Source organism: Trichogramma pretiosum, unplaced genomic scaffold, assembly GCF_000599845.2.
Source record: "Trichogramma pretiosum strain Unisexual culture from Peru unplaced genomic scaffold, Tpre_2.0 scaffold77, whole genome shotgun sequence".
Classification (NCBI taxonomy): Eukaryota; Metazoa; Arthropoda; class Insecta; order Hymenoptera; family Trichogrammatidae; genus Trichogramma; species Trichogramma pretiosum.
Genome location: NW_019641667.1, coordinates 232,724 through 255,044, shown reverse-complemented (window position 1 = coordinate 255,044; position 22,321 = coordinate 232,724). Strand labels below are relative to the sequence as shown.

Sequence of the window (22,321 nt, the reverse complement as noted above, 5' to 3'; positions counted from 1 at the left end):
GCACACCTTAGGATTATTATTATTGAAAAAAAAATCAATTTGTTTATTAGATGGAAGAAAGAGAGACGACGAGCGCAGTTTTTAAGCCGAATACTAGTAGTTTAATTTATAATAAAAAAATAGTAGCGCGAAGTTGAGGTCGGTTTATGCGCAACGCAGCCTTGGCGGTCACAGTGCGCTCGAGACGTACGACCCAGCCGATTTTTTTTTTGTTGCTCCGCGCTTGTATAGATTAATTATTGTGGCAGCTTTTCTTTTAGATTGTAACGCCGTCCCCTCGTACATATATTATTGCCAGAAATACGAACGCACTCTGGCTGCAGGGCTGCCTCGCCCCTCGTAATAATAATACGCATATACCGATCTCGACTTCCGATTTCAATTGTAAATATAGTCGGTAAATAAAAATAAAAATAAAAACATCACGTCGCAAGACTCAATCAAACGAATATACACTTGACTTTTATTATAACGAGCCGAGATGGAGGAGATTTCACTTTTTTTCCTTGTTGCAGCTCGTGACCTTATTACGGATTCTATAATGATGTGTACGTTCGCTGACAAGAATCGAATTTATACACATCTACTACAAATTATGGCCTGTCGACGATCGTTGACGGAAAAGCAATTTTGCAAAAAATAATTTTGATGAATATCAAGGGGGTATACGCGTAGACGCAATGAAAATACAAACAAGCTTTTGTATATAGAAAACAATCGATGTTTCGCTTTAATAATTATAATTATTACTTATTAATAATTATATGGTAAAAAGAGAGAAGTGTGTGGAGCGATACGAGCCGCTCGAACGCTTATTATTACGTACGATTAAAAAAAAATGAGTCTACGATACAAAAAAAATGCACATTTGACGGGTTACATGTAAAAAAATAATCGATATTTTACAAATTGTCGTCGTTATCGTCACAACGCAAAGTCACAGGATGGATGATCTCGTCGCAGTCGATGATTCGCGAAAGTCTAAGGACGATATCTGCCGCTGTGGTCGTCGAATTTCTGTTGCTGCTGCTGTTGGTTGGGGTTCAGGGCGGCTTCGCGGGCCGCGGCTTCCTAATATACGTCAAAATTCACAATGTTATTATAATCCAAAAAATCACAAAGTTTCGATCGAAATAAAAAGGTATTATAGTCCCACCTGTTGCTGCCTGATACCGGCGTAGATGAGGTCCAGACCCTTCTGGATCTCCTCGCTCACCGGAGGTGGGGTGGGAATGTGATCTCCATGCGCGTGGAAGCCCGTCTCATCGGCGGTGTAGTGCACAGTGATGATCTGGCCCTCGGGGCTGGTGTACGAGTAGCTGCCCTGCTGCACCAGTGCGTCGGCGCGGTCCTCACCCTCGCCCACCTGCTTGATGTAGCCCTGCTCCTCGGCGATGATGTTGTTGCCGGTTTCGTAACTGCGAGTAATTCGGACCGATTATATTCGTAACGACCTCGTTTGTGCGTGTATATACGACGATTATAAAGAAGAGACTTTCGAGTGTCTTTGAGAGAGAGTTGGGCAACGCAGCGCAGCGTCGCGTCTTTCAAATTTATGCAAGGACGTGTACCGGTCAGCTACGTTATAAGCTTCTCGCACAGAAACACTCGAACTCTATTAATCGCGGGTGATGCAACACCAGTTACACGGGTTCGTCTTAAATCTAAGACGATCTTACAAAATTCGTTCGCGCAATCAAAGACTCACTTAGTTCTGTAGGTGCCGTCGTGTTCTTGCTGTTTGTTCCACTGCAAAATTGGGATGGGTGTGGTGCTGACTCTTCTCTCCTCGTTGATCTGAGCCGGGGCAGCTTGATACTGTCTTTGCTCTTGTTGGGCCTGTTGCTGTTGTTGTGGCTGTTGTTGAGGAGCCTGAGCTTGGTACTGATGATTGGCAGCCTGTTGCGGGTACTGACGTTGTTGCAGTTGCTGCTGCTGTTGGTGGTGGACGTTGGGGTTGTAGAAGCGTCCACGGTGGGCGTCCTGGGCCACGACCATACCCACCATCACAGCCAATATCTGCGTGTATCGACGAATTGAAAAATTAGAAAAAAATTTCATCTCATACGTAAGCTCGATCGCGAATCGCGATTACGCCACTCGCGCATAGTGGCAAGGATTAGCCGTACGCGTTCGACGTCGCGGATTTGCGCCGCTGAGAAATCTTCTCCTTGTACCGATCGGTGCAAAAATTTCACTTTTGAAACGATCGTGTGAGAAATTTCTTGCATATATGCGAAGGGGACTAATAAGCATAATATTTGTAATGAGCGTATGATATACTCGCACATGCACACACATACGCAAAATTATATTATACATACGTGTCTGGTGTGAAACTAAAACTTTCTAAGCCCGGACCGCGTGGTTGATTATACACATATCATCGCTGATTGAACAAAAAAAAAACAACCAACAGCAAAAATCACCATCACTAGAATCGGGATGGATATTTCAACAATTGGCCGGTTATTTTTTTCAAGCATAGCGAATGAATAGTTTTTTAAATTTACTTCGATTGTCAGAGTCGAATTACTCGAGCCCCACTCGCACGCACGTACAAGCTTAAATAAACGGCGAGACAATAATAACAATCGAACGAGATGCAGTAGTAGACCGATCGGCCGCTACGAGTCGCACGTCGCCAAAAATGTCAACACGCGCAGTGAGTATCAGAGAGCTGTTGTGATTTAAGACTCGCAAGCACCGAAGTAACTTAATAGTTATGAAGTAGTTTACTAATGCATCCTTTACGTTATTATAAAAAAAAAAAAAAGAATAAGCTTCCCCTGCTGTTTCTGCGCCTGTTCCGAGCCTCGAACCATTCCCATCGACGGCGAAAAGCTATTGAGGTATCGCACACGCACACAGACAGACAACGCGCCACTTCTAACCCAAGCTCGCGTATACATCGTATATATTCAATTCAAATATAAGCCTTGCGATGTGGTCATATAGGTGAATATATATACCATGGCACTAAGGCTCACGTGAAAGAGATTAATGATTTTCCCGCGCGTATTATATATACGCGCGCGCGCAAATACATACAGACGTCGCTGAGAGCTGAGAGAGATACATAATGACCAAACGCATCTCGCAATAATCTCGTTTCTCTTTCATAATAATGTACGTATAAAAGCGCGACTCGTTGTATGTGTATTATAACACACCGCTAATACGCCCACAGTACTCGAATGAATTTCTCAAGAAAAGCCCGAATAAGTTAATATCGCGTGCGCGCGCCAAATACTTTATAATACTTAATAAACGTGCACGTAGATCGGCGCAAAACGGGCGTCAACGAGATATAATTACGCCCTCGAGCGCGGCGATCGCACACATATAATGCAAGTATACAAGTAAGCGCGAGGAGGAGAGCAGCCACCGCCGCCTGATCCTCCCGCAGCAGCTGCGCGTGTGTGTGCATTACAGTACACATAGTGAAAGTGAAAACTGCGCCGGTCGTTTAACTCCTGACCTGCTAACCCGTCCTTCTCTCTTTCGCGCTGCTATACTTACGTTATGTGCGTTCGAGCTCTTTGCTTCGTACTATACTCCGGTAACTCCCTTGAGCCCTGCTGCCACCGCCTCGAACTTTGAGCGAGATTTATTCGTCTATTTAATGCCGTGTGTACGTTGGGAAATTGCGGCCGATAATTACACGCGGCGGCCGCGGCGGTGAAATGTAAATTAGGTTACGAAGATTACTCTCTATGCGTCGAGTCGATCCTACCACGTATAGAGGGTACACGCATAGTACACACGAGTTGTTGCACTTTGCACCGCAACCGCAACGCTCGACGATAACCGCGAGAGAGAAGAGCTTATAATTGCGAAACCCACGGAGCCCTGGACTAAATTTTATTCCCTCCTCCTTGTCTAATGTAGTTATATAGCAAACTCTAATCACACACCACAGAATGGAAAAATCGGCCAATCGTAAAGAGCGATCGGTAAGAAATCGGTACGAACGAAATATACATATTTTAGAAGCTGCGTTATAACTTACCGCCGTCTTCAGCATGATGATCTGTGCTATCCTCTCTGCCTCGTGTAATATGTACGTCGATGCGAACTCGACGGTGATGCGACGAGATGTGAATGAACGGCTGCGAGGCGCGACGACTTTATCTAGCCAGCAGCAGGAAAAGGAGAGCAAGCGAGAAGATCGGCGGCGGCGGCGGCGGGAGGAGTAGTATATACTGTATACACACACACATACGAGCTTGCCGAAGAAGAGGAGGATGAGAGAGAGAGATGTACACATTCGCACGAGCTAGAACCTCGCCACCGCGAGCTCTCACTTTGGCTGGTTATACACACACACATTTAGTCCCCCACCGATTTGTACATACCGTGGCGAATATATAACTCATATTATACACACATAGTGAGTGTGAGTGTGTGTGCGAAGGCCTCCCCGCCTCTTCCTTGCCTGGATCCCATCCTGGTGCATTACCTCTGCGGCTCATCGTTTCGGCCGCCGCGTAATTTCAGCCGCCACGCGATTCTTTCCACCCGATGAATACGTGCCATTAAAAAAAAAAAAAAACATATTTCGCGAGTCGTCCTTCGCCTCTTTTCTCCTTGGGAAAAAGGTCGACGTCGTCTTCGGCATCGCCACGATCGAGGTCCTTTCTGCTCGCGATGCATTCGTCTCGCGCTGCCGCTGGGCTCTCGCCCCCTAGAAGGTCGGCCGCTTTTCTGCGCACGGGCCAAAAAATAACGCCGCGCGTGATTCGCTGGAAGACGATCGGAGAAACTATATTTAATTGAATCCGAGGCATCTTGCGAACATCGAAAGTTTTGCAAAAGAAATGGCTTTCGAGCGTTGTTTTTGTTTTTTTGTTTCTTTTTCAATTGAACTTTCCATCTCTAGATCAAAATCGGCATCGTCGCTTAATTACGTACGTACGTAAGGCGATTATACTGGGAGCAGCATCGTTTTGTAAATATACAATCCACAAAAAATCGCTCGAGGCACATCGTAGATGGATGAATATACTCGTTTCGAGTGCTCGATCTTCGAATTTCAATTACGAACGAGAAATTTTGTTGTTTTTTTCCCCCGAAGAGAGCGACGTACTCCAATTGCAAAATTGGTGCCTCCGACTGTATACTGACCGATCGATCGTTCAATCAACCTACGGCTACGTCGATCGGCTTATAATACCATACCTCCGAGTTGCGCAATCCGTTCGTTTCAAATGAGCTACTCGACGACGGGCAAATCTCAATTTCTCTCTTCGAGATTTTTCGAGTATCATTAACTACCGATTTCGAGTGTACCGATACTCGAAGAAAAATCACGTTTTCGGCACTCGATCGATGGTCAATAATATTTTTTCGAGTCTTCCTTTCGCAATCGTAGAGCTCTCGACGCTCAAAAAGAAGAAGCCTCTCTGTAAAAGCGTCGATAAATCATAAATGTAATATGCATATCAATATCCTGACACGAGTCTAGGTAAAAATACCATTGATCCAGTTGATCTAGTTTTTGGCAAAAAAGACGCGACAAGCAACATGTATTTAACGAAGGTCAAAACAAATTATATACAAAACAACACAACAAAACACGTATCGCACACGGGAACAAAAAGAGAGACACGGGAGGGACGGAGTATAAAGACGCAACAATCTCGACGGTATAATTTTTCACGCGCAGAATATACTTGAGCGCACACGTCAAAAAAGTGTCGCAAGTGAAAGGTCGTATATGTGTGGCTTCGAAAAGGAGATTCTTCGATTGAATAATGGCCGAGGAATGCAAAGCTCCGAGTCGTCGTCGTTCGTCGTCGTCGTCAGCAAGCTAGGAGTGAAGACATCGATTGAGCACACACAAAGGGATTCTTTCGAGGATTTTTTTTTTACTTACATATGCAGGGCCTGGATTCTTGAATGGCAGCGCGAGGACAGACCGACACTGTGTACGAGAAAATTCAGTTACTTGGATATCGTTAATTTTTTTGATCGTTCGATAGACTCGATTAACTCACTGGAGCATGGATTAGAACTGTTTTGCGCGGCCGCCGCAGCCGCCTCCTCCTCACAGCACTCCGAGACCGGTATCAGCAAACCCGGTGGATTGTAACTAAATTGCGAATCGGGCGATACAAAATCGTAAAAATTGAATAGCAATTAATTTCATACCTCATATTGTATGTGGTATTCTCGTCGATAGGCGTAGTGGGATGATGATAAGCCGGCTTGGTAGCCCAGGGTCTCTCCTGCCTGTCGAGCTCGTCCTGCTCCGGTGGCTGATAGCTGATCTGCATCGTCGTGTCGCAGGCCATCGGCATGTCCGTCGGCTCGTACTGTCTAACCGGCCTGAAGGACTCGGTCGGGGTCAACGACTCCGGACAGGTGGGCATGTACGACAACTGATTGGTCGTGAGGTCTAGAAGAAAAAGGAAAAAAACGAAGCCAATTATGCACAATAACGTCGAGAAAGTCTCTCGTCGTCGTCGTCATTGTTGCGATTCTCCGCCCGCGCCAACGAATACATGATGCAACTATATACGTATCGAGATGCATCTTGACGCAAGACGCAGCGCGATGCGACTCATCGCCATTGTATATTATTATAATTTCTTCTTCTTACCTTCGATCGGCGCCGTGGAAAAGTCGAGATTGCCCCTGGGCGGTATCGGCTCGACTCTCTCGCTGCACTTCCAGCCGAAGTCGTCCTTCTGCGTGGTGCACGACTCGATCGGGCCCCTGCCCAGCAGCTGCCTCGTGCACTGGACTATGGGCTTCTCGGGTTTTGGCTCCCAATTGCCCAGATAACTCATCTTGTTGATGGTGTCGTGCGACAGGGGACAGTCGACGAACTCGATGTTGCCTCTGGGCAGAATCGGCGCCGGCATGTCACCCGCCGCCCCGGCGAAGTAGCTCAGATTGTAGGTGGTGTTGCACTCGATCGGGTCGTCCTTGTTGATGGGGTCGCCCGAGCCCTGGTGCTTGATCGGCTCGCGCCTCTCGACGTTGCCGTGCGGCCAGAAGCTCAGCTTGTAGGTGGTGTGATCGTCGAGCGCCTCCACCGGCCTCTTATACTTGCCGTCGGGCTTCCACGGGTAGAGCTCCTTCTCCGGCAGCTCGCCGTTGTGATAGCTCAACCTGTAGGTGGTGCACTCCTCCAGGGGCGCCTCGGTGGGTACGTACTCACGCACCGGCCTGTACGACGGTATGGGCTCGACGTTGTTCGACTCGTAGAAGCTCAGCTTGTAGGTGGTGGCGTCCGCCACGTGACCACGGGGTATGCACAGCTGGCCCGGATACTTGATCGGGTCGGCTTTGGTCGAGGCCTTCCACACGAAGTCGTGCTTTTGCGTGGTGACGTCGAGCAGCGGGCCACGGCCGAACCAGTTACGACGGCAGGGCTCGAGCTTCTTCTGTGGCTCAATGCCCCAGTTGCCCATGTAGCTCATCTTGTGGGTGGTGTCGTCGGTTATGGGACAGGTGGAGAATGTCAGATTGCCCTGAGGAAGAATGGGCTTGACCATCTTGGTCGGATTCGGCCAGAAGGACAGCTTGTAGGTGGTCGAGTTTTCCAAGGGCACATCTTCTTTCACGTATTTCTGTATAAATGATCGCGATTTAGATATTCACCGTTTAAATGCTTAAAAAAATTCACGTTAAAGAGATAATAAACTTGCCCGAACGGGTCGAAACGATTTCGGAATCGGCGGCTGAATGTATTTCTGTTAAAAAATAAAATTTATTTTTTATTGCGTTTTTTATTTTATATAGTTTTGGAGAATTTTGCGAAATTCCTTGGGATCGTCTCGCTTACGTAGGCTTTGTACTGGACCGGCTTGCTGCAACAGCAGCAATTGCAGCACTCCGAGTGGCCCGCCTATACGAAAAAAAAACGATGAAATATACAAGAAAAAAGTCTCGATAATCGACTCTCTAACGAGACGAGGCGCACGCTTACTCGTATCTTATTTTTGATTTCGATGACCGAGGTCAGTTGGGGACGCGGTCGCCTGCGAACACAGAACAAAATTAATCAAACGCGATGAATATTATTTTAATTTTCTCGCGTCGAGAACTTCACTCACGGTTGATCGTTACAGATTTCCATGGCGTTGAGAAATGAAGGGGGAAAAAAACGTCAAATTTTGGAAGCACGCGATAACTTCGAAATTTTGGGCTACGCGAGACACGCAGAGAGAGCTCCGCGGAAGATTTTCAGTACATCCGACTTCTGAATTTTGTAAGGAAGGTTAGCGCAAAACAAACACGCGAAAACAAACGAACCGAACGCGGGTACAACAGGAAGAGTATATACACACACGACGGCCGATATGTACAGGGGGGGGGGNTGTACGGGGGGGGGGGGGGACTTATATAACAGTAGATAATTAGACGGATGCAATTTGCGATTCGAAAAGTTCTAATGAGCTTTCGGAGGAGATAGATCGAGACGCGGAGATATAAATTTTATGCTATGCAAATATTTTTATACGCGCGCGTTCATAATTAATCGATCACCGGTGCGCAGTGAAAGTCCGTTCACATTTTCTCATTGTATTGAAAGAGGAACAGTTGTTTAAAAGGCATCTCTCGGATCGAACAACGCACGGAGATAGAGAGAAAAGTTTACGACAGTTACTAATTACTTAATATCGTGGCCATAAACTTTTCAAGATTTCTCGTCATAAAATTCAATTGCAATCTTTTAATGGGCTGCGCGCGGGGAGCTTTGTTGTATCAAGCAAAATGGACAAAGCCAAATTGTATACGCACATACATACACACGCACAAAGGAATATATATGTGTGTTATTACGTGTCGACGCTAATTGACATTCATTACTGTACCCAAGCTTTTTAGTTTGGCAAAAATGAATCATTCGATAATAGCCGAACTTGTATGATTTAGCGCGATTAAATGGCGTCGGAAAATATAATAAGACAAAAATTTCGATTGACAAAAAACTTTGATTTTTATTTAAAGTAAATATTATTTTTCTTAACATTCGCAGAGACGATATCTGACGCAAGAATTAGCGCGACAATTAACAACGTCTGGCGTTATACAAATTTTTTACTGTTTCCTGTACAGTGGCAGAGCGTGGCTCTCCAAAAAAAAAAACCAACAAACAAACATAACTTTTTTTTTTATATAAACGACGCTCTGTTATTATTTACACGTATTTTTACAGTCACCAGGACTCAGACACACACAAACATGCAGTGAAAATAAAGACTTTTTTTTCTTATAAATATGTACAATGTGATTCGCTGTAAAAAAGAACAAAATAACAGAAAAGAAATTAATTGATCTACAACGACAATGACTATATGAACTCTCGCGCGTCGGTGGAAATTTCGTTTCGCCTCAAAATAGCGTGAGGCCGAATCGTTGGGCGATCTGGGGCGTGTGAGTCGTCGCCACGGCCAGCAGCAGCGGCAGATCCGCAGCGTCGATGTCGAGGAAATTCGTCAGGTTCTCGACCTTGGCGTCTGTCTCGTCGGCGCCCAGCAGAAACTCGGCCAGGGTCTCGCTGCGCAACCACATCTCGCGCAGACGGCTCTCCAGTAACTTTATGCACTGCGATAAAGAAGGAAAAAATTCAGTCAACGATATCAAAAACTCGGACTCTGTTGTATCGTACCTGCTCCGGCGAGTGCGACTCCTTCCACACGTAGCCGAAGGCCTCGAGCATGTTCGAGACCAGCTTGGACATGCCGACGGGTATGGGCAGGCCGCCGCTGCTCGAGCTGTTGGAGAGCACGCCGACCTGCCAGTTGTCCAGATCGCCGAGGATGCAGAGGGCCTCGGACACGGGCTGATCGACGATGGGACAGGTGACCTCGACCCTGAGACCCTCGCGGATCGACCACCACCACTCCTTCTCCTTGTAATCGGGCGAGGATGACTCTTTTTTATCGTTATCGGTTTTCGATTGCTGCTGCTGTTTTTTGGTAAAACCCTGAGCTACCATGCCCCAGGTGTAATCGGAATTGGTCGCCGCGTCGGTGGTATTGGTCGACGGAGCCCAATTGCCCATGAGACTCGTGGTGAAGCCCGTGCGCTCGCTGGGCCCTTTTTTAACCTGAGCCGGTACTTTCTTGGACCTCGGCATCGGCAGTTCGATTATGCAACTGGCCTCTATGAGCGCCTCGAGGCTATTCGAGCGCGTGATCCTCGACCTGGACGAGTTGCCGCAGCCTCGCAGCAGCTCCGTGGCATTGGTCGGCGTCTCGAGCAGCAGCTTGCCGTTCTCGAATCTGCCCTGCTCCTGGCTCTGCTCCCGCAGCTGTTCCCGATCGAAGCCCCGATGGCACTTGAGGCAGAACTCGCTGCCCTGGGCCGCTCCGGTCTGAGCCCCGGCCGGCTCCATGTTCTTCGACGACTCGGGAAAGTTGCGCTGCAGGATTTTGCGCAGTATGCCCTCCGGGAGCTCGGCCGAGGTGCTCGGCACCCGGCTGAACGTGTACGAGCAGCGACACTTGCGCGACGACTGGAGACGCTCGCGTATCGTCATCTGCTGAGGCGTGGTGGAGGAGGGTTTCTCGTCGACGTCGCCGAGGGTGAAGTAGACCTGGGTGGGTTGGGATTGCGCCTTGCTGGCCAAGTCGTCGCCCAGGCTCGGTGGGAAGAAGAGGGACGACTGCTCGTCGCTGCGCACACAAAACGACAAAATATAGATAAGGTGTACTCGAGTGACAAAATATGATACAAGGTCTCCGTCCCTATTTTTGCTCGATATAATTTAAAAAGTATAGGTATCAAGTTTGGATCTTATGTAAAAAATTAATTCAAAACTGAACAAAAATAAGAACAGCGACCTCACTTAGTTCATCTCTTCTTCATTTCTTCACCTTCTTTATGTTTATGTTTATGTTTAGTTTAGTCTAATCTATAAGAATTTCGAAACCCATCAAAATTGTAAATTTGTAAATTTCTATGTAGGCTTCTTTGAGCCCTTCGGCCCTTGCGGTGCCTGGGCGAAATAAATATGGTTAAATCAAAATATCTGGTCGAACTTACAAAGCTTTTGAGTGAGACTCGAGACTCTCGAACATCAGCTTCTGCCGTCTAAGCCCAGCAGTAACAGCGGCAGCAGTAGTAGTAGTAGTAGCAGTCTTGGTAGCTTTCGGCTCCAATTCCGACAATTTATCATCCTGTTGCGCCATGTGACTACCCGCCAGCACTGGGCTGGCCTTTCTCACCTCGTCTCCCCCCCTCTCGTCCTCGTTGCTGACGATGATCTTCACCTGACTCGATGGCTTTTCACTGTCCTCGTCCTCGTCCTCCAGTTCTCTCACGCCGACCTCGTAGTCGCTCTTCTCGAATCTGGTAGTGGCAGTGGTGGTGGTAGTGCTGCTACTGCCTTCGTAGGTATCGATGCTTTCATGTATCGTCCCGCTGCGTTTCAGCATCATCCTCTTGTTGTTGTTGTTGTTGTTGTTGGTGTTATTGTTGTTAACGGCGGAGACTTCGGGTTTGTTGACGATTTCGAGCTTGTTATCCTTGACGACGCTCGAGAAATCCACCTCGTCCTCGTCCTCTTCCAGGTGCTGATTTCTCGCCCTCATCTGGGGCGTCACCCTTTTGTAACTACTGCTACCGCTACTGGTCGAAGCAGCGCACGACATCTGCTGCTGCTGCTGTCTAACGGATCGTCGCTGCTGCTCCTGTAGCAGCGGATTGTTGCGCAGATTGCGCTCGAGAATGGCGCAGGCCTCCTGCACGTCCTCCTGGGCGCTGCAGCGGCTCTCCTCGCGCTTCTCCACCAAGCCGCTGCGCAAGAAGTACGAGAGAAAGTTGAGGATCGAGTCGACGAGGCCGCACTTGTCCGCCTGGCCGCTGGCTATGACCGTGTGCGAGATGCGGGCCGGCGTGCCGATGGCGCCGTACAGATCGTTGAGCTGGGCCCAGAGCGGATTGCACGAGTACTGCTGGCTGAGGCTCTCCAACAGTTTGCGATTGTGCTGCGGTGGCGCCGTGTGCACCCAGCCCAGGTGATGCGTGAGTACCGCCGTGACGATCGTGCTCAGAAAGCTGCCAAGTATAATAAACGCACGTAAATATTAGAATCCAAAATTTCGATCTTCGCGCGACACAAAGACTCACAAATTGGTCGATTTCGTGTCCAGCTCGTCGAGCAGCCTCGACATTCTCTGCAGACTCTGCCTCAGCGCGATGCTCTGCAGATCGGCCGGCATCGACGAGTTCAGCAGCAGCTCGTGCCAGAGCAGCGGCAACGTCGCGATCCTCTGCTGGCCACCGTCCCGAGGATCGAGGAGGCGTCGCAGCAGCTTCAAGGTACAGCAGCTCTGATGGGAGCTTCGATAGAGTCGACCGACGAGGCCGGGCCCGTGGCCCTCGACGCAGGCGTGCCTCAGACAGTCGAGGCTGCCCTCGAGCAGAGCCGCGTGCTCCATGAGACGGTCGCTGATCGCCCTGCAAAATTTTTCACGTCGATAAAAATCGGAGTTAACGTTGTATCTCGGATGTGTTTGCGCGCATATTCAGAAAATTGCAAACTCAAATATACGTTGGATAACGATAATGCGTTCTTCTAGATTTAATCGGTGTTTTTCGTGCGCTCGCATGACCGGCACGGTATATATATAGTAGCGGCACAATCGAGGCATTGAATAATAATCCGCGTGGCCGCGCGTGCTCGATATCGAAAGCTCTCTTGTGCGATGCGCTCTCACGTGATGACGAACAATCTATCTCGTTGTTTTGCGGCGCATAATGTCGTATATAATATAATGACCGATTCGTCAAAAAGAAAAAAAAATCGTGATTTAATTTGAGAAAGAGCGAGAAAGTAGTTTTCCTCGTATCGTGCATTATTTACGCTGCCGTTTATAAATTGATCAATGAGCCGTGAGTCGTGTGTGTGCGTTGTGTGCTTACGCGCGTCGACGACCCCTTTTTCCTCGTGATCCGACACGTGACTCCCCGAGATATAAACACTCGATAAAAAAAAAAGTAAGCGAGTGAGTAAGCGAGTATAGCGGAAACGAACCGTTCGTGTCCTCCGGGCAATTGTATGAGCATGGCCAGACCGAGCCTGGTCTTGTGTCTTCGATGCTGTTCACCACCACAAGCACCGTTACTATTGTCGAAACTCGACTGCTGACTGGCGCCGAAAAAGTCCTCGGACTCGGATCGGCTGAGCGACGCGCCGAGGACTCGCTGCCAACGGCGACGCAGACTCGTGAGGCTGCCCCCGACGCTGCTGCTGCTGTTGCTTCCACTGCTTCCGTTGCTTCCGTCGAGGGAGTGAGACGAGCCGCCGAAGGGCGGGACCTCGATGTCCCAGCCGCTGCCGGTGCTCGAGCAGTACGAGTCGTTGCGGGTTGCCGGCGGACTGAGACTGTTCCAGGAGACGTTGAGCGAGTCGGGCCTGGACATCGTCGCCGACGAGGCTGCGAAAGAGAAAGAGAAAAATGAAATCTCTATAGCGGAGCGAAGATCGCGCGTATCGCGCACTTACACGTTCGCAAGCTCGAGTTGCTGGAATTGGCCTCGTTGTTCGTCATCGCAGTCGACAGGGTCTCGTTCGATTGGCGATTGTTGCTGCTGTTTTTCAATGTAATTATTAGAAGGAAAATAATGAGCAAATCGATGGATTACCTCTGCTTGCAAATCGTGTGCTCCGTGAAGGGAAAGACCTTTGTGCAGAGTATGCAGCCGGACGACTTCATCTCGTGAATCTGGGGAAAACGATGCGTATTAAATAGGGGGACTTTAAGAAAGGGCCAAGAGAGCAATGTGCACATACCTTGAAGGAAGTTCCCCGATAAGTCATGGCCACCGAGCCGAATATCATTTCTCCGAGAAGACTGATGTCTTCGCTCAGCAGCTTTCCATTCTGCAACGCGCAACGTATACATCGAGTGTCAGTTTTTAATCTCTTTCTCTCTAGATAAATATAACGAGGTCGCGAGAAGACGCACGCGGCAAAACGTTAATCGTAATAATTCATCATACATTACCTCGCGTCCGCCGATCGACGCGTCGGCCTCGTTCGTCGAAGCTTTCCGATGCTGCTGCTGACGTCCCGGGGAGCTTTTGTGGTTGCTGGTCTTGCCGTTATTCGCCTCGGTTTCACTGCTGCTGCTGCTGCTGCCGCCGTTGCAAGGACAGCGTCGCTGCTGCTGCCTCTTCTCGAGCGCCACCGAGTCGAAGAGGAGCTTGCGGCCGCGCCACTCGCATTCGCGAAACAGCAGGATGCGCACTCGATCCTGCTGCGTCGGTGCTGCTGCCGTCTGCTGCTGCTGCTGCTGTTGCTGCGATGGGCCGTTACTCCTAAACATCGTTGTTCGTCAAGCACGACGATGGCGATGCAGGAAAAAATAAAACGAGATGCACGGATGACGATTATTATTATTTTTTTAAAACGATAAAAGCTCGAGTTGCGCGGGTCGAGCGCGTCACACGTGCAAGTATATACAACAAAGCCGTTATTATTGCGTTCTGCATCGATGCTCTTTCCAAAATATAGAGCCAGCAAAGAGAGAGAGAGAGAGAGAGAAAGAAAGAGAGTGTATGATTTGTAAATATTATTATCGCTCTGCTCAGCTGTGCTCGAAAAAGCATATATATATATACGTTCTCTCGAAAGCTCTCGTGATCGAACTGACGCGGGGCCCTCGAAACACAATCTTCTTCGCGGTCATGTGTGTATCAACATTACCGATTGCACAGTGCAGTTGTCTCTCTGTTTTCTTTTCATTTCATTTCATTTCATATCATTATTTATTATTTATGCTAGCTCGATGCAACCGCAAAGGCGCCTTATCGGCTCAAGTATTTTCCTTCTCTCTCTCTCCGATCGGTCGCAATGATAAATCTCAACACGCACTCGTAGCGGGTAACACAGTTTTCGGGGCTCTTACGAACGCGGCTCTCAAGCGTACATGAAATTCGAAAAGATATCGTCGCTGCGCAGTAGATCGTGCGCAGTTATAGCAGCAGCAACACAGCGCTCGCAACCGTCTCCACTCTCTCTCTCTCTCTTTCGCGGCAATGTATCGGTTCTGTGGTGGTAGTCGATGTGTATACATGTATGTATGTACCGCTTGGCATAGTGAGAGTACATATTTACACAAGTGTTCATTCAGAGTTTCGCGCGAGCGTGTATAGCTGTCTTCTCTCTCTCGCTCGATATACGTCACGTTGTTGCGGAAAGCAAGTCGTCTCTGTAAAGGAGAACGACGATTGGTCGGGCCTCGAGCCAGCTGCTGCTGCGGTATAACCGAGCCAAGTCGAGTCCTCGGCGATTCGGTCGATCGGTATCGATTCCGAGTCGCACACACACTCACACGCACGCACTCGCTTTCGTGCGGGTCTGCTCCGATTTCCGCGTCTTATGATAATAAAGTTATTATCGCTCACCTATCGCTACTACCTCCATGATCGGCTTGAAGAACCAAGGCGTCTTTGCCAATACCACCAGCGCTGCTGCTACTGGGCTGTGCGGTCGTAGTCGCGATCAGCTGCTTGAGCTGACGACAATGATCGGTCGTCGTTGTAGCTGCTGCTGCTGCTGCTTCTCGACGCTGCTTACTCACACCCCAGAACTTGGCTATGAGACTCGTGGTGCTGCAGGGCGACGAAGACATGTCATCGTTACCTCTACCGCGTCGGCTCTAGGCTGCCATAGCTGCCTCTCGACTCGTTGTGTTTTTTATATACGATATGTATATTGCTCGCGCCTTCGAGAACTTGATTTATTTTATAATATATGTAAAGGAGAGAAGGGGACTCACAGCGAGCTAAGAGAGCAACAGCGAGTGACTGACTGACTCGAGCCAGGCGAGAGAGCGAGAAGCGAAGAGAGCAGCGCCGCGCGCCACCGCAAAACTGCAGCCAGCAGCAGCAGCAGCAACGCCAGAACTGCACTCTATGATATATATATATAATACAGAGAGAGAGCTCGTGCTCTCCGCGCTTGTAAATAAAGTCACGTGCAGATTGCCCCGCGCTGCTGCCTCTCGGCGCCTTCTAGATATACCGCGAGCATATGACGCGCGCCAAGAGCCAAAGAGAGATAGAGAGCCTCGCGAGGCTATATCGCGTGTGATACAGCTGCGAAAGTGCACGACAGCTCGGTGACAGTCACCTCGCGTTCAATGTATGTATATTAGCTCCGGTATGCGCCCGTTACGATTTACGATTTTTGTATAGGCGAGTGTAGATGTGTAAATAGGAGGATACGTAATTTAGCTTGCAAAACGTCCTTTAAACTCGACGCATAATTCGTCGCTCACGCGACGCACGCTGGTGTCTGATTTTACTGGCTTTTACTGCTTTTTATTACGTACGCGACACGAGCGAGCGAGCGAGAAAAGAGAGAGAGAAAGAATTCGTATGCGATACAGGTGAGACGGTCGTGTGTGTGCGACTCGGCCCGACATCTCTCGACCATCGACTTCAATTTTTGTACAGGATGACGAAGAAGCTCCGAAGTCTGCATCGCCGGCTATTAATCTATCAACTGTACCTACAGCTTCTGTCGTTACCTTGGCAGCCTCGAGAGCGGCAGATCGCTAACTAACCGATCCAACTAGATGGCGCCACGATCTTACCTCCTAGCCGTAAAATCCCTATTTTCGAGCCAATATCTAAATTATCATGACTATGAAGAAAAAAAAGCTATATTCAAACAGCCGGCGTGTAAAAAAAAACCACATCGTCGTCGTATCTTTATTTATCGCACTCCTCCAATTCCTCGTATTTCATTTTCTGCTTGCAGATTTCTTTTCGCTCGTACACCTTGCCCGCCATCACCATCCGGCGCAGGCTCGGCTTTTGCCTCCTCTCCTCGGCCCGCCTCGCCTCGTGGTCCAGGTCCAAGGCTCGGGCGATCAAGCCGCGGCTGGCCGGGGTCAGATTCGTCTCCGGGAACTCGATCTCGAAGACGAGCACGAGATGGCCGCGGCTTCGGGGATCCTCGACCAGCGGCATGCCCTCGCCCAGGATCGTCATGGTGTCTCGAGGCCTGCGATGTGGTATGGAAAAATGATAACGACGACGTGAATTTTTTCTGCATCGCCGAATCGTTATTTTTCGGTATCGCGTCGATCGTCTTACCTTACCTTACGATCGACGTGATGGGTATGCGCAGTACGCGATCGTCGATGGTGTTGATGGTCAGTGTTTTACCGCACAGGGCCTCCTTCAAGGTGATACGCACCCTCATGATGAGATCCGAGCCGTCTCGCTTGAATGTCTCGTGTACCTCGTCTTTCGTCACGAATATCAAGTCGGCTACGAAAAAAATAGTCAAGTAGTGTCGAGTGTACGAATGAAGCATAAATTTTTTATACCATTTTCCATGGACGGGTCTTTATCGACAAAGTCCGGAAAGACGATCCTCGTATCGGTCGGTAAGCCTGGCATGATTGCAATAGACAGCATCTTCCCGTCGTAGCACTTCTTTTTTATACCGCCGAAAAACAGCTGCGATACACACATTCATAAATGACATCGTTTAAAATATACATCTATCATCGTCAATTACTTCATTGAGAGTCAACTCTAACATCTCGATGACCGGTTCGGCCTTTCTCTTCGGTATCACGGTGGTGTTCTCCTCGTGCGGTACTTTCAAATTATCCAGCAGATCGACGTAGGGATTGTCCGTGCCGAAGAACTCCCTGTAGGTCCTCAGCGGCTCGCCGTGATACACGTAGGGCTTGACTCTTTTGCCCGTCTTCGAGTCGGTCGTGCCCTCCCTCAGGCCCTTGACGCCCAACTCGTCGTACACGCTCTTGAAGGCGGGCTTCGACAGGACGTCGTAGGCCTCGGCGACGAGGGCGAACAGTGCCCGACGATTCTCCGCGTCCAGGTTGCATAGGTCGGCGTCCCGGTCGCGCTCCGGATGCAGATTGATGGCCAGCCGACGAAAGCTGAAACACAGACGGCACATGACGTTGATGATGACGATGATGATTGTTTTATACTGCTTGTAATTCAAGGTCGCTTTGAACGATGGCAAGAAATATCACGAGCTAATGATCGTCGCAAAAAAAAGATGAACAATCGATGCCCGCGAGTCGTTTCTTATACTTGCATCGTGCAATAAGAAAAAAAAAGAGTGACTCGGAACTATTTGAAACGAAGAAAATATCGTCGTTGTTGGAAATTTACAGATTATAAAAATATAAAAAGATAAAGCCAGTAAATCGTAGCATCGCGGGTGAATATTTACAAACCCGAAAACTGCAAAAAAAAAAAAAAAGAAAGACATTTCAGGCCACGTAATTCGAGCGCAAGTATACATTATCAAACTTTTACACCAGCGTCTCCGGATAAGCAAATATTGACGCGTTAAGACCCGCTGAAAGATTGTATTGTATCGCGAGGTTGAAAATTAATTACACTCCGAGTTTATTTCAATTTTTTTTTTGTTGCTTGTGCTACGAATAAAAAATCATACTTGTCGGACCGAGCTTGAGCCCGGTCGTCGTCTACGTCGTCTTCTCGTAGCAGCAAATTGGCAATTACGAACAACAGAAACACGATTACGGGCATCAAGTTCGATCGCAGCGGATCGTCGCTGTCACCGAACAGAATCATCGTTCGCGCACCGAAATACAAGAGCACCTGTCACTAATTATATGTTTACTCGCGCATGATACAAGTCGATGCCCGCGCGACTGACTGCAACGACGGCGATCATCCTCGTATATCCGCGCGATCGTACACGCGACGATTAATCACATTGTGTAGATATGAGCAACCGATCGCGTATACGAAGCTCGCGCGCGTATGAGATTTCGATCGTACGTAATAATGAGCGAAATGACGCGCCATCTGTGCCGCGAACACGAGCGCGCGCCAATCTTCGAACGCTGCAGCTGTGCTGGAAATCGCACGTGTTTGTGCCTGTCTCGAGTATAAACGCAATAATAACAATCAAAGCTCTCGCGAGGAGCCGTCGTCGTCGGCGGCTATAGTCGACGAACAACCGACGATCGCCGACGTAGCAGAAGCTGCCGCTGCTGCCGATTGTATTATTTCAGGTTATAATCGAGACAGAGAGAAGAAAGCTCGTGCGCTGCTTACGCCTTTCTGATGTGCTCCGGTTCGCAGTCGCGGCACAGCTCCAGAATCCCATAATAATCGACGCTGAGCGGATCGATGTTCTTGTAATACAATATATCCATTATTGCGTTCGAGGATGCTGCTGCTGCTGCTCACTACGCACACACGCACATGCACATGCACAGGCCACCACGCCGATATTCCTCTATTTCGCGCGAGGACTATTATTGTTTTTTTGTATATAAACATGACAACGATGTCGCTGTGTGTGTGTGTGTTTCGGAGCGCGACAGTCAGATTTTTTTGGCCCTGCCTCGCTTTGTCGCTGCACCGCGACAATATCCGACAATACGATACGACAAATAATAATCGACTGTTATAACTGTTATAACCACGCGCGCGCGAAGACTCGTGCGACTTTTTCTTTCTTGTTTATATTTTTTGCTTGGCAGATGCGAGGAAGCGATGGAACAGCGCAGAGTACTCGTGAGCTTTGTTGAAAAATGTGAGCTTTTTACTCTTTACTCTCTCGGTGCGATTATTTATTTCGTTGGCAGTTTACTTAGTTTCGTGTACCGACTCGAATTTTTATCGGGGGGTTATTATTCTTAAACGACCGAATTAAATTTAACAGTAGCTAAAATGAATAAAAAAATTAAACGATGTGTCTGCCAACAGCTGAAGGATTCGAGAACGAGAGGCATCATCGTCTGCTAGCGATCGGCAGCAGCAACGACAAGGAAAACGATCAACCGATCGATCTTCATCGATCGGCGACGAGTAAAAGTATCGGTGAAATAGACGACGACAAACACGAGCTACGCCGTCGGCTCGTGCACATCGAGCCGAAACACCAACACCAGCATCAGCAACAACCTCTGGATCTGAACATCAATAATGTCGGCGGCATCAAGGAAGAGAAAATCGGCGGCAACAGTGATCGGGAGCAGTCGTCGAGCCCCGAGCAAGGCAAGATCGTCTCGGTCAACAAGCCGAAAATCCCCAGGCCCGCCAACGCCTTCATGCTGTTCGCCAACGAGTGGCGCAAGAAGCTCGCCGTCCAGAATCCGCGCGAGTCCAACAAAGACATCAGCGTAAGGTAGATTATTATTTTTTTTTTTTGGTTTCATTTCATAAGTATTGATCTTTTTCGGTCATCTTCGTCGCGCTACATTCTTCTCTTTTTTCGTTTTTTTTGTCGTAGACTAGGCGCCCTGTGGAAAAACATGCCGAAAGAGTCGAAGGAAAAGTACTTCGGGCTGGCGCGCGAGGTCGACGCCGAGCACAAAAGAAAGTATCCAGGTTGGTGCGAACCCACGTCATTTTTTCCATACATATCGTTCGATATAGCACACACGCACGCGTGCGAGTCTCCGTGTCGGAAGCGCAAAATAAATCGACGTATAATATGTGCGTGCCGAGGCGAGGCGAGCTCTGCAAAAAAAGACAATATAATCGATGAGAGCGAGCGAGCGAGTGAACGAGGTGGAGGTAAAAAAAAAGAAGAGAGAGAGAGAGAAAAAAATTTCCACCACATCGGAACGAGCTTTCGAGGCAGCATTACAGAGAGGAAAAGAGCGAGAGAGAGATGGAAAGGGCTGTATAGCGTGTAGAGCGGGCCTGGCTTTTCGCAATCAATAAGCGCGCTAGCGAGCGAGCTAGCGACCGGTGTACCAAGCACACGCACATTTTGTACCTGCGCATCGTCGCTCGTCGTAAGCTGCAGTCGCCTCGCGTGCACGTGCGTAGTCTCGACGCTATAATATACATATATACGATGTACGAGGTCGGCAGATGGGGGAAAGAGGAGGGATTGCGTTCTCTATATTGCAGGCGCGTATTCGCGTCGAGAGCTGAATCCCCTATCTCTCTATGCCTATACATCTCCGAATTCCCTCCGAATACACATGCTCTCCGTCGTCTTGAATCTGCTATACGGAAAAAGAGAAGAAGATCTTTTTCCTCTCGGATGCGAGATGCGCGCGTACAGTTGTCATTTATTCATATAGAGGACTGCTGCGTAGAAGCCCTTTTCTGTATAGCCCGCGAACAAAAAGGGTGAAAAAAGAGAGGTTCGCGATCTCGTCGTCGTAGTCGTCGCAGTCGGTGTCGTCGGCGGATGATCGGCCGCGATAAGTCAACGACTGCGCTACATCGACGGCTGCCTCTCCTCTCTTTACTTCCTCTTCCCTTTTTGATGGAAAAGGGATGCGCAGCGCAGCAACCTTAGACAGGCGTCCAAGTAGTAGTACGAAAGGGGAGTGATGCTTCGGGGAAATGATATATATATAACAATAATAATGATAACGCGTAAGCGCGACACTCGCAAGTCCGTGTCCAATCGATACCCGACTCCACTCCGCAGCTATGTTACAACGTGTAAAAGCTCCCCGACACCCACGCGCGCGCATATCCGTATCTTTTCCGCACTCGTCTGTATACGTGTGCACCGCTGCTCTCCACCACCGCCGCACTGCACTCTGTATGCGTTTCACACGGCGGCGGTCTGTAATACGTGTATAGTATACGTGGCGCTAAAGCTGCGCGCGCGAAGCTCCGTGTGTAGTTCTTCGGCGTTATATATATATACCAAGAGGGAGGCCTCGCTACGCTGTGCGCTGCCTAATCGGACTTGCAAGCACGCGTGTACTGCTGCTGCTGCTGCTGCGACGTAGTCGCCTATATCGATTTTTCCAAACTCCAAACTCTCGTATGCAGCAGCAGCGAATCTCGACGGCTGCATTAGCGGTCAATCGATGGAAAGGCTGTACACGCACTACCCACGCGGTAATAGCCTCTCGGCCTTCGATCCTTTTCCCATTCTCTCCCTTTTCCTGTCCTGATTCCGAGCAATTTTCTTCCCATTCGAGAAACGGACGAAAGCGATTCTTCTCCAGCTCGCTGCGCACGAGGAAATACTCTCCGTTGCTGCTGCATTGGCTGATCCGAGGGCGCGTGACCCGAAAAATTTCTCCGTGTTGTCTGTTTACACGTATATACTATATAAATCGAAACTGTATACCTATATAGGTACAATAGCTATCGAGCGGTTGTCGGCGGCGGGCGTTGTTGGTTGCGAGTCGTGGTCGTCGTTCGGTGGGTCAAGCCGCCGCCGCGTATACATATCGCTGCGAGAAAGCTCGGCTATACGGCTGGCTCCGAGGCTCAGCAGAGAGGCAGATCAATCTGCCAGCGCGACCTCTCGTGTCGCGAGTGCAAAAAGGCTTGACAGTGCGCCAGCAGCAGCAGTAGCAGTAGTATAGTGAGAAAGAGGGAGAGAGCTAGCCTCTGCCGG

The 22,321-nt window shown here is 48.9% G+C and overlaps 4 protein-coding genes across 5 annotated transcripts; all 4 read right to left on the bottom strand.

Moving 5' to 3' along the window:
- Positions 1 to 878: 878 nt before the first annotated feature.
- On the bottom strand, positions 879 to 4,121 carry LOC106648462 (cuticle protein 3-like). The gene is made up of 4 exons (XM_023460297.1): positions 4,013 to 4,121; positions 1,709 to 2,019; positions 1,157 to 1,418; positions 879 to 1,071 (listed from the first exon to the last, which is right to left on the bottom strand). The coding sequence occupies exons 1-4, from the start codon at positions 4,025 to 4,027 to the stop codon at positions 982 to 984; spliced, it is 678 nt and encodes a 225-aa protein (XP_023316065.1). The 5' UTR covers positions 4,028 to 4,121; the 3' UTR covers positions 879 to 981.
- Positions 4,122 to 5,596: 1,475 nt separating this feature from the next.
- Positions 5,597 to 8,209, bottom strand: LOC106648461 (stabilizer of axonemal microtubules 1-like). Its single transcript, XM_014365384.2, has 9 exons — positions 8,067 to 8,209; positions 7,940 to 7,991; positions 7,796 to 7,858; positions 7,659 to 7,703; positions 6,605 to 7,580; positions 6,154 to 6,400; positions 6,000 to 6,094; positions 5,879 to 5,926; positions 5,597 to 5,812 (listed from the first exon to the last, which is right to left on the bottom strand). Exons 1-9 carry the CDS (start codon positions 8,087 to 8,089, stop codon positions 5,805 to 5,807), a joined length of 1,557 nt encoding a protein of 518 aa, XP_014220870.1. The 5' UTR covers positions 8,090 to 8,209; the 3' UTR covers positions 5,597 to 5,804.
- A 719-nt stretch (positions 8,210 to 8,928) lies between these two features.
- On the bottom strand, positions 8,929 to 15,823 carry LOC106648530 (folliculin-interacting protein 2). 2 transcript variants are annotated; one of them, XM_014365470.2, is made up of 10 exons: positions 15,373 to 15,823; positions 13,971 to 14,283; positions 13,757 to 13,846; positions 13,609 to 13,688; positions 13,469 to 13,554; positions 12,998 to 13,400; positions 12,091 to 12,420; positions 11,005 to 12,018; positions 9,626 to 10,634; positions 8,929 to 9,561 (listed from the first exon to the last, which is right to left on the bottom strand). In XM_014365470.2, exons 1-10 carry the CDS (start codon positions 15,597 to 15,599, stop codon positions 9,349 to 9,351), a joined length of 3,765 nt encoding a protein of 1,254 aa, XP_014220956.1. In that variant the 5' UTR covers positions 15,600 to 15,823; the 3' UTR covers positions 8,929 to 9,348. The 2 variants fall into 2 exon arrangements, with proteins under 2 accessions (XP_014220956.1, XP_023316066.1); XM_023460298.1 differs by having other exon boundaries at positions 13,469 to 13,557; positions 15,373 to 15,822.
- An 829-nt stretch (positions 15,824 to 16,652) lies between these two features.
- On the bottom strand, positions 16,653 to 18,631 carry LOC106648570 (dnaJ homolog subfamily B member 13-like). Its single transcript, XM_014365533.2, has 5 exons — positions 18,419 to 18,631; positions 17,501 to 17,888; positions 17,307 to 17,439; positions 17,076 to 17,247; positions 16,653 to 16,978 (listed from the first exon to the last, which is right to left on the bottom strand). Exons 1-5 carry the CDS (start codon positions 18,556 to 18,558, stop codon positions 16,684 to 16,686), a joined length of 1,128 nt encoding a protein of 375 aa, XP_014221019.1. The 5' UTR covers positions 18,559 to 18,631; the 3' UTR covers positions 16,653 to 16,683.
- Positions 18,632 to 22,321: the final 3,690 nt, after the last annotated feature.